This window comes from Thalassophryne amazonica, chromosome 18, assembly GCF_902500255.1.
Source record: "Thalassophryne amazonica chromosome 18, fThaAma1.1, whole genome shotgun sequence".
NCBI classification, from domain to species: Eukaryota; Metazoa; Chordata; class Actinopteri; order Batrachoidiformes; family Batrachoididae; genus Thalassophryne; species Thalassophryne amazonica.
Window position 1 is genome coordinate 25,502,672 of NC_047120.1, and position 12,297 is coordinate 25,514,968.

Genomic DNA, 12,297 nt, shown 5'->3' on the forward strand with positions numbered 1-12,297 from the left:
TACTGATTCAATGGAAAGCAGTGTTGAGTGTTCACATTAAGTTATTTTTTACTTTATAATTGAGCAATCCTACAATATATAATAGCCAGATGGCATCTGTGTGTGTGTGTGTGTGTGTGTGTGTGTGTGTGCGTGCGTGCGTGCGTGCGTGCGTGCGTGCGTGCGTGCATGGCTTCAATCACAAAAACCAGGGAGAGCTGACATTTGCCATTTGGTATGCCTGTATTTTGGGTTAAGAATAAACACTGCGAAAACAGAAAGTTGATAGGACTAATATTTTTGGAGAAATTAGCAATTTTAGCTAACCAGTAAACAATGGACACTGAGCTGCAATGCACCATGGGAGTTCATGATTTTGGGGTTTTAAATGTTGTTATTGTGGTTCATGTTAGTTTAACAGTGTTGTTAGAATTTTTGATTTTTTGTGTTTTTGTAGTTGAACTGGTTTAGTCAGTTTAGTTAAGTCTCATGTTGCCGATACAGTGAGTGAAAACTGTAGTCTGTTTGATGGCTTCCGCAACTGCCTGTGTTTCTGCCTGTCTAAAATTAGAAGCACCTGCTTTCTGCAGACTGCGGAAAAGACAGTGAGAGAAACTGTGGAGAGCTGACATTTGCCGTTTGGTATGCTTATGTATTTTAGGTCAAGGATGAACACGGCCAAAATGGAACATTGATAGGACTATTTTTGGAGAAGCTATGGATATTAGCTAACAACACTGAACAATGGATGTTGCCAGCTACATTATGGACTCACACGCCAATCCAGCAGGGGGCGGTAAGTCATCTTTATATTAAAAGTGTGATTGTGGTGAATTATTTTATTTAGTAAGTTTGATGTAAGTACATAATATAATTGTAAGTACGTTAAAAATACATGGACGACACAAGACAGTGAAAACACTTATTTCCATTGTGGTCCATTTAAAAATCAAATGACAAAACAGAAGTAAAAATAAAATAAAATAATAATAATAGTGTGATAACAACAACCTAAACAATTTATAAATACATTAAGACAGTACATTAACACTAAAAAATTACAAAATTAGCAGGAAATAAAAATGTTGAATTCCTCTTCTAAAAATTGTTGAGGTCTAACATTCTAAAAACACTCTGAACTCCAACTCATTACACAAATTTTGCTTAATGTATTACCACCATTGAAAAAAATGTCACCCGCCTATTGTATATAATCTGGCCAAATTTTTAATCTTATCATTTAACAAGATTTGACTGTAATTCCTTTACCATAGGACCACCCGATTTTGACCGTGTTTGCTCGACTGTACTATACGCACGTCTACGTTTTCTCATGGCACTGATGTACCACTAGCATCCTTTTGATACACCACTTATATTTCATATTCCAAACAGGAAGAATAACCTCTGAATGATGATGCATATTTCTATGGCAGCTGTTTTCAATGCGATTACTCCAGTCTATTTTTGGGGCTCCCAAATTTTTCTTTGTGTTAATTCTGCATCAGTAAGAACAAAGAAGAACTATTCATTCAGCAGTTGTCAAAGCTTCCAGACTCTTGTCGTCTGCTCACAAATAAGAAAATAACTGAGAATTTGTACAAATTCCCAACTGTGACCAATGCGCTTCTTTTATTGATACCTTTAGATAAATGACACTCAAAAATCTTCATTCAGCATGGAGGAAAAAAAAACTTTGCAGAGACGCTGATGCTTGCACTATGAAAATATACAAGTAAGATTTTAGGACTTTTGGAATTAACATTCGAAGAGCAGGACAATTAAGAGTTTTTATGAAGACCAAGCAGAGTGACCTTTAATCTAAACCACTACATTTATTCCAGGAAAAACAGATTCCCTGCTGACTGACACCAACTGATCACAGTGACAAGGCTATTTGAACCGCTGTGTGATTTTAAAATACTGTAACATATTTTGACTGCAGTGCACATCTGTGCATCTGTTGGGTAGCATTTACAGGTTACTCATTTGTTTGGAATGCTAATAAATTCTCGACTTTACTGTAGGGGCACAGCTGGCCAAACGAACAATGCACCAACAAACACAGAGGCGAGACGATATGGAGCTCAATGTGTGAAGAACCAGCCTGTAATAAGAGAGAATATGCTTGTAAATTCTTAAATTCCTGGGGGGGGGAGGTCCAAATCAAGCTCTGGCAACACATGACAGTCAGCCAGTGGTGGGCACAGATAACCAAAAAATTAACTTCGATAACAGATAATAAGATAACTGAAAAGTTATCTTTGATAAAGATAAACCGATAAACCACCCAAAAATATATCGGAAGTTACAGATAATCGATAACCGATAAATTCCGGTGTTGTCTATGGGACATTTGCAGTTACTAAAGAGCTAAAATTGATTTTTAACACGATCGCTTTTGAAAGCATCAAAAGCGGTAAAAGATCTAAAGAATAAGCAGAAATGTTTGACCATGCTGCCCCCTGCAGGAAACAGCACAGACAAATCCTGAGAGCACCCACAAAACTCAACTCTTTACTAATCATAATCATTTTTCTTTCAACATTCTGCCCCTGCTGGAAGCTCTTGTTTACAACAGCGCTCCCACCACAGAGGCACACCAAGAGCAGCCATAAGGCCAACTCCCTATCAATTTCAACACACCAGTCAGGCGGAGGTCTTGAAAAATAAAGTCATACTAACTTATGGTTTTTTGAAAATACTGATAGAATAACTCCATTAATGTCAATTCTGTCATTTGTACAAAGTTAAGAATAAGGCACTAATTCTGAGGTTTTGTAACAAACACAGACCACAAAGCATTCTGGGTAAAAGTGCTAAACAGTGATTGGTTCAGTAATCCATTATGTAAACCAACACGTTAATGTGACGTGTGTCGTGTGTTGGTTTAAAGATAAATGTGCTTTTGTAAAATATTCCATTTTTATTTGTAAAAACAGGCATTTTTACGGAGCCCTGGAAGTGTCATCGCAATTGCATGTTTTAAAACTTTTATGATGTTGTAAAACGTGCACTCAATATTAGTAAGTAAGTAAGTAAATTTATTTATATAGTGCCTTTCACAGACATAAGGCCATGTACACACGTTGTCGGGTATTTGTAAAACCGAATATCTTACCCTTTCAGTTTGGGAAAAAACGTCATCCACACTACGTCGTTTAAAAAAAAAAAAAAATCCATCCACATTGAACCGTATAAATGTGTTGTAATTAGTCTGCCAAACCTTTGGGTGGCGGTACTGATTAAAATTCTATCCAATCAGGAGACTTATTCTGTTGTCGTCACTTCCACAAAAACTAAAAACATGGCGCCAACCTCGTTCGTGTGGACCGATAAGGAGTCGGAATTACTTCTAACCGTAGTTTTAGAATACAAAGTTAACATATATGCACACAAAAAGCGCCTGGACAATGGACAATACCAACACTTTGAGAGCAGCCATGTACCCAGACGTTTAATACTGCCATGAACACTCCTGACCAGTAGATGGCAGTAGCAGCCTTGAAAAAATGTCAAACAAAATTCCAGATAATCCGTGTCTGCTACATTTAAGATGCGTGGAATTTAACAAACGCAAATACACTAACGTCTATAAACCCAGAGAATATATTCACAAGGGTTTTAGGCACTAGAGTTTAATGCTGTTATCTGTGGACCCTGAACAGAGTGTCTGAAATGCATCTGTCCTGTCATGAACGTCTAAGATTACCTTATGCTACCCATAATGCATTGCTGCCTGGCACAGCATGTGCTCACAAAACCTTAAAAATTAGCACATTACTTTAAAACGAAAACATATATCTGATATTTTCACTTTATAAACTTCAGACATGACAATAATTTTAAATAACTTGTCTAAAATGAGTGGTTAAAATTTGAACCATAAGTTAAACATGTATGCCTCTGGATGACTTGGTGACATTGCGATTTTATTAGTATGGTGTTAAAGGAAATGACTTTTTTTTTGGTCACCAGTTCTCCTTTGCTTACAGACGATAGAGTGGTTTCTGATTGCAGAGGGTAGAACAACATGCTTATCAGGAAACTTTTAACAGGTAGGTCTCAACAGCTTTAAAAATGTCTTTCACTGTTCAGCTTAGTTTAGTACGTTATCGGTCTAAAAGTTATCGGACAGTAATTCATCGGAAGATCGTTAGTCCGATGATGGAAATTTATCTAAAAAGATAATCCGATAATGAAAACATTATCTTCGATAATTATCTGTTATCGGATTATCGGAAGTGTGCCCACCACTGCAGTCATCAGAATTTCGTGTGGGGGGGGGGGGGGGGGGATGTGTCCATCTTTCAGTCTCTCGCTCCTGTAGCACTGATAACTTGCATTTATGTTTATTAAACATTACAAAACATCTGTAGGTCTGCCAAGGATTTCAGCTACAGTTTGCTAGAAGGCACATGGGAGCTCAAGCTGAGATCTGAACTGTTTTCTTGTTTAAAAATCTTCTTCCACTAAACTCCACCATGAAGATGTGACTAGTGATGCAACAGGAAAACACTGCACCATTTTTTAAAAGTCATATCCACAGAAGCCTATAACTTCTTCAAAGTTGTCTGGGTGTTTCAGTGGTTTTCCTCACTTGTCTCCTTCTCTCACAGTCAGACAAGTTTTTGCAGACTGTAGCACTTTTATGCTCTGAAAATGGAGGCAATACCAATACTAATGGCCAAAATTTGGAAATTTTTGCCATCTGTCATCATATTGGGAAATTTTGATAAACCCCATGAATTAAGGATGAGTCTGTTACTGTCCAAATAGTTATGGACTCGGCTGTACATGTACTATGTATTGTTACTGACGTATTATTGTACAGAAGAAAAGTCACTTCAACTTCATTAATATGCAAACGTATACAAAGATGTTTCCCAAAATCTACCATGCTCATCCACTCCCTACTATGTAATGTTAATAAAATATTTGTGTGTGCAAAAATATTTCGACACACATACAGCAACAACAAGCATAACAACATTAGAGTGCCAAAGGCCCTGTGGGTTACCGGTTCAATTAAAAATGGCTGCCATTTCCAAACTAACAAATCTATGCAAATAATTCTGGGATGGAAACAATGTCAATGACCAATACTGTACCTTTGTTAAATTAAAAGAAAAGTTATCTGACAGTTTTTCAGAAAATTGGGTCCAAATACCCAAACTGGCTGTTTTCAGCGTACAAATGGCCACCATTTCTAAAGGAACAAATCTATGACTATAATTTACTGACGTGAAATATATCAACAAACCATATTATGCCCTTGACAAATTAGGAAAAAAAAGTCATCAGACAGTTTTTGAGAAAATTGCCTTTAAGTGCTGAAAATGGCTATTTTCAGCATTAAAAAATGGCTGCTATTTCCAAATGAACGAATGTATGAATATGACTTTTAGACAGGAACAAGGTCAAATACACATATTACGCCCTTGCCAAATTCTAGAAAAGTTGTCAGACAGTTTTTTGAGATATAGTAATAAACGGACGACGATAATGACTATGATGGGCGCTGTTCCACGACATAGGATTAGCGGCCTATTCGCCAGTAAACCCCCCCCCAAAAAAATGGATTTTGCATACGTTAGGCGGTACGTTGTTACATGGTGGGTGGTTAGTGGCTGATTTTGTATTTTTCATCAGTGTGATTATGTTGTACTGTTGCTGAATGGCTTTAATCTAAAGCACATTGTGTTTCTAATAAAACATGCTGTGTAAATAAGACTGTGTTAAATTGTTTAATGGATGCTCATAAGTGTATTGTGCAGCTGGATTACATACACGAAGAAAAAAACAATCAGAAGTTTAATCAGGCTTCAGACACGTACTCTCCACCAGATACACGTCGATCATTTGGTCTGGATCATTTCATTCAGACTGGTTTACATTAGGAAGGGGATGTCAAACATAATCTAGGATTAGAATTAGGTATATCATAGTAAATCAGTCCTAAAATGTTAAACAGTGTTAACAGTCAGGTAAAGCTAAAATTCTAGACCCTGTCTTCAGTATTAATGGGGGAAGACTACAGATCCCAGTCCAAGTCTGGTTCATGCTAGAAGCTCTATCATGACACCTCTGCTTCTTTTCATGTGAATGAGACGACTCTCGTTCAGAAATCTACAATTTGTGCGGCGGAGAAACCATACCCAATGTTCCTCTCACGGAACAAGAGTAAACATTAAAAATAACTTGTTTGCAGATACTCAACAAGGTCTGAGATGACATACCTGTTCCATCCAGAGTGTGAAGGAGCGCTGCCAAGAGTCTTTCTTCTCCAGATGCAGGTATGTGTTGAAGAGGATGAGGTAAATGTAGCGCTCTAGGTACTGCAGGCTCCTCAGCTGCAGCTGCTGACACTCCTCCTCCGTCTTACCACTCTTCATCTAAGAAAAGACGTTAAAAGGTCTATTGGTAAAAGTGAAGTTATTTTTCCTCTCTGAACTACCTGTGGACTTGGCCTTCCTGATGCAACTCCAGTGGAGTAGCATGCTCATAGCTCCTGATGTTCCCAAGTGGTCTCCCAGCCAACTATTAATAAGGACTTACTCTGCCTCATGTCTGAGAGTCGACATGCTCGCGTGTGCTCAAGTGTATCATGAAAAATGTAATTCCTCTAACAGCATCATTCATAGCATTTCTTGCAGCAGTTTGTAAGAAGAAAGAAAAAAGACAAATGCAATAAAAATGTATTATTCCACAATAATTCATCAAAATGGTCCACGATAACATTCTAACAAAGAAACTGAAAGTCATATAAACTGGATAAAAATCATCTGTTGCAAATCTAACACACTCAAAAAGGCAAATGATCTTAAGTGATGATGATGATGATGCACAACATGATCTGATAATCGGAGTCTCTGTGGTTCATCACACTGTCTGACATATGGAACCAAGACCCTCAGCTGCAGAAGGAATCACCTCTGGACCCAATCAGTCTGACATTACTCAGCATCCATAGCCCAGTATCAGGAATAATCTCCAGTTCAGAAATAAGATGAGTATCAAAGGAAAGAGAGGAGAAAAAAAAAAAAAAAACATCCGCTAGTACTGGAGGCAAAATTCACAACAAAAACACATCTATACTTGTGTATCTAACGAAGGCACTTCTTACAGAGTAGCGTTTGTTGGACAGATTTGATTGTATAAGCAGACATGTTTTCAACAGGAGGGACAAGTGTTGGACTCGCTCTGCTTTTTTTTTTTTGCCGTTTCCCGACGACGACAGCTGTACACAGGCTGCGTACATGATGAGGACCTCTGGCTTCTTGATGGATGAAGGCGTAAAAACCGAACTTTGATCTGTATGGAAAATTAGTCAAATCCATCATAGCAATCCAACTGGGGAAATCAGAATCATTTGTGTGCATAGTACGCCACAAAAAACTACATTCCAGAGCTCAACGCCACAAAATAACAGTATGGAGTTTACAGCGGGTTCTCAAACAGCTGTGGGAGAATCCCAGTTTTCCAAGATTCCACAAAACATGGTGACACGGTGACAGTCGCCTCAGTATTCTGAACCAGGCTTCAGTGTAGCTTCATGGGAGCATATGCAGTGATGCCCAGGTGAACCTGATCACCGTGTGTACCCTGCACCCTCAGGGGGGCTTGCAACATTTCCAAATGTGGACCCTGATACTCCACACTGTTAAAGTGTGCATACTGCAAACACACACACACACGGATCAGTTTAAAATTGCAAAATTGACACGAACCTGAAGTGTGCACGGGCCGAGCCCATGTGCTCGGCAGAACATCTCATCCACTCAGAGCCTCATACAACAACGGAGGAGAAGGCGCAGGAAAATGAGCTTGTTTATTCATTCCACTGAACTCTGACCACTTTGAGAGCTTTAGAATTTCAGTGATGGTGTTTTTAATGTTTCTCAGACCTTTGTGTTGACAAACTGCAACCACATTTAAAAGCTCTGAGAGAGACAGGCGTCAATGAAAGCATCAGTCAATGCAAAGGCTTAGGAACTGTTGAGACAATGAAATTTACTGAACGAACTGTCGTTAAACGTGTGAACACAAGAGAATGATTAAGTTGTGTTTACAACGATGTTTACATCACTAATGGTCATAAACAGCTGTACGCTTTTGATTACAACAAGTTAATGAGCAAGACAAAGAGCAGATTCCATGTTAAAGAAGCTCAAAGTGAAACAATTCTGTCTGCACAAACAGAAACTACCCCACTACAAGAAAATTGCATGCCTTAAACAGATCGTTTTAGACTTATGTGACATATGTCACAAACATCAATTTATGGTCATGCCTCCATTGAAGGCAAATATTCTCAGAGACATATTTTTTTCTGTGCTTCAAACATAAATACATGTTTTAAGTGATCTGACAACCTACATTCGCTTGTTTAAATGGTATACAAATAATCAATGTTTATGAGTTCAATGGTACGAATATTTCATGAGGTAAAAAATGGAACGCACCATTCAACGAGGCAAAGCCAAGATATATTAGCCGAAAATATTTGTTCCATTGAAAGAATGAAAAAACATTCATTATTTCTTTTATATAACGACGAAAATAGATCCTTGTCATTTGATATTTTATTAATTTGTAAACAACAGAAAAGGGACTTACATTTTGGGGTTTGTTACTGGTGCTTTGACGTCAACAGTCCAACATGAACTTTAAATAGGAGTCCAAAATTGTTCTCAGTTAACTTGGAAAAAAACCCCAAAAAAAACAAAAACAATTCTGATGATGTAGTCCATGATGCCATGCACTGACTTTGTGTACAGACTGCCATCTGCTTTCCTCACTCTAGCAAAAAAACGTGTCAGAAATGAGTCCATCTTTTAATCCCAACTTAATCCTCTTCATCCTAACAGACCTTCAAGACTCCAGATGGTTTACAGCGTGGTGGATTAGTTTTTTTGTGTTAGAAGAATTAGCACAGCCAATTAGCTCCTTGAAATCGTAGTCCGCCAGCAAAACAAACTCCGCTATGTTTAGGTAAACGCTGCCATGGTAGTATGAGCATGCACAGTGGTCAGGGCGTGCAATAGCTCATTTCATATATTACCAAAATTGCACGATAAAAAGAACTATTGCATGGTAAATGAAGTACAATGGCAAATGGTACAAATAATCCATGTCACATGACATACACCCCACCAATCAAAAGACAAGGATCAATATAATATACATCACCCTATAGAGTACACCATAGGTCTGGAAGGTTTTGGTTTACATATATGTTGACAAAGCAACACTTACAATCAGTCCCAGTATACTTTTGCCTACACAAAAAAAAATGTATAATAACCTTCCCAGTGTGATAACTACAGCTTGATTCAGAAGATCAACAAAGGATTACACAAAGGCCAAAACGGAGAATTATTCCAATCAAGTTGAAGAGTACGTCACAATATTTGTCTCATCATAAGGACTCTGAAAAGGTAAAGGTGGTGCTACAAATGGCTGAACATTGTGGAATTACTGTCTGAGTTCAGTTGGTACATGGAATAAAAACTAAAGTTGCTCCAGTATTGGTAAAAAGTGATGCAAAGTATTTGTTGACTGAATAGGATTTTAAAAATAGCTTGCACCATCTGTTTTGCTTAGTGACCACACTGTTCTTTTAGGCAATTAAGTCCTGAGAATAGACTCTCAGTGTTGTTTTGCACCATTAGGTGGTACTGATGAGGTCAGAATAGATCACAGGCCTATAATAATAGTAGTAATAAAAGTACATATTTGTAGCCATGAAAATAAAATTAAAATATGTAGATGCACTTACAGTATTCATATTATAATGCTTTAGATCAACAACCAGCTCCAAAGACCTCCAAAAAGTGCAGTAGACCTCGAACAAAATAAGACATGGGCTGGAATCCAGTCCTCAGAAACCAACTTCCAAGGTCCTATCAACATCCATGTCGGCAGTCGAGGTCATTATTCTACTTACGCAGCAAAGTATTTCTTACATGATCTACGGATTATTATTATTATTATAAAAATGCAAAAGGTTTGTGCAGATGAAATCATTTCATAAGGGAAGACATGGACTTAATGAGCTGAGACAGAAAAACAACAAAAACACAGGAAACCAGTAGGAACAACAGCACCGTTTCACTTAACGTGGTCTTTCAGAGAAAAGCAGTACCAGGTATTGTTCATGAGCAAAGGTAACAGCAGAATTCGGCTGACAGATGAGTGTGATCATAAATGCCCGTGGTTCTGCTTGAATCTGTCAGATGGGAGGTTGGCCAATCACAGGACACAGAACACTGTAGACAAAATGAACACGCACGGTCCAAAGACCAAACAGAACACTCACTATTTTTTCCTTTAACCTATGACAGCAGGAATAAGTGATACTGTAGACAGACAGACCGACAGACAGACAGATAGCTAGATAGATAGCTAGACAGACAGACAGAACGACAGACAGATAGACAGATAGATAGAAAGATAGATAGACAGATTCTAGTTGATTACAATGTTTCTTCATCAAGAATGTATTTATTCTACTGAATGTATTTCTTCTTCTCAGAATGTATTTCTTTATTACATTCATCTGTTAGAAGAAGTGAGTAGTTCTATATAGGCCCCGAGGTCCGTTGGTGCCGGTGCTTATCTTTGGATTCCACAACGTCAAGCAGATGAAAGTCTACAAAACGGGACGTCAGTCTGATGCAAGTTATACTTCCCCAGCCAACTCCATTACCCTTTTATAGCTGGGTGGACTGAGACAATATATAGATTAAGTGTCTTTAGAAGGATTACTGGAAAATAAATTATTTTGTGGAACTCTGGAAAATTCAAAGTGATCTTTTGGAGTTGATCAAATGATGCTGCTGGTGTTTCTCAATCTCAATGGCCGAGCACCTAGAAACATAAATGCCACTACAGATATAAGTGAATGTCAACACTTTCACCACACAGATACAAAGATACACTTCCAATGGCTGAGCCCAGGGAGTCAGCGAAAGCCTGGCTCTTAGTCTTGATTCAAGACAATTGTAAACCCAGACACTCAGTTTCCCTCAATTCCAGCATCTATTCTTAATATGTATTCTATGTATACATTACATTTGTATACAGTCTCTCCATTTTCAGAGCCCATACTTAATTGGACAAATTAAATATAAATGTTATTTATCATCACTTTTATAGCCAGTTTTCTTCAGACAAGTCAGGGGATGGATACATGAACATGTCCAAGTGGCTGAATATGTCTCGGAGTTCCTTTATGCAAACACGATGGTACTGTAGGGTAAATATGTCAGAGTGATTGTGCATGAAAAAGCCTGATGATAAATCTTGATCCAGAATCCGGATCCAAATCCAGATCACCTCCCAAATTCAGTGGAGTCTTCCATGCTCTGATATATGTAGTATCTGGAGTGCAAATTTGGTGAGAATCCATGGATTAGTTTTGACGTAATCCTTCAAAGTGTATATAAAGTGAAATCTTGATCCAGAATCAGAATCCGGATCACCTCCAAAATTTAATGGAGTCTTCCTTGGCCTAATTATGCGTCCGTGGTGAAAATTTGGTGAGAATCCATGAAGTAGTCCGGATCACCTCCAAAATTTAATGGGTTCTTCCATGGTCTAATATCAATCTGTGGCCTATCGTTTTGACGTAATCTTGCTAACAGACAGACAGACAAATAAATAAATGCCGATGATTTTATTACGTCCTTCGCGGACATAATAAAGTGTGTTGTCCAAGTAAACAGACAGATACCAGCACTAGGAACTGAACTGCGGTCTAAATATTGGTAGTTTAACGCTTCTCCCACTGTTATTAGCATCAGGGCCTTCATTTTACTGTATGTTATGGTCATTGTGCACACTGAAACACTTCAAAATTTAATATTTTATAGCTAAAAACTGGCATCTCGCTCTGGGCAGGCAGCCAGACACACATATGAGCATGCAAGGCTTTAATAGCAGCCACAAGAAGCTTCAGTGCAGGATAATAATAAAGCATGGCTCTTTCATATAAAAATGAAGTGGAGCTAATGGAGGGCACTACATGTCTGAATCCTTGAACAGAGGCAGACAGCTTTTGACCTTTCTCTGGGTTTACATGGGTGAAGACTGAGCTGAGAAGTGTACACTATGTTGAGTCCTGTCTGCATGACATATGGTGCCAATTACCAACTGATGGGTTGCTGAGGTAAAAAGGCCAATCCGTATTGGCCCTTCTCACCCGGGTTTACACAAGCAGCCATTCATCAGATTCTACACAGAACCCCTCCCACCCAAATCCTCCACCAAACCCCAACCTGTCTAGTGTTGGACAGACAGGCTACACACGGCTGA

General features: G+C 38.4%; 1 protein-coding gene across 5 annotated transcripts in view; it reads right to left on the reverse strand.

The window, feature by feature from the left end:
* Positions 1–12,297, reverse strand: part of pald1a (phosphatase domain containing paladin 1a) — a 223,924-nt gene that overhangs the window by 16,158 nt on the left and 195,469 nt on the right. For all 5 annotated transcript variants that reach the window (XM_034193256.1, XM_034193260.1, XM_034193258.1 and 2 more), the window contains one exon: positions 6,219–6,374. In XM_034193256.1, the coding sequence (XP_034049147.1) occupies positions 6,219–6,374 (156 nt within the window). The remainder of the gene's footprint in view (positions 1–6,218; positions 6,375–12,297) is intronic.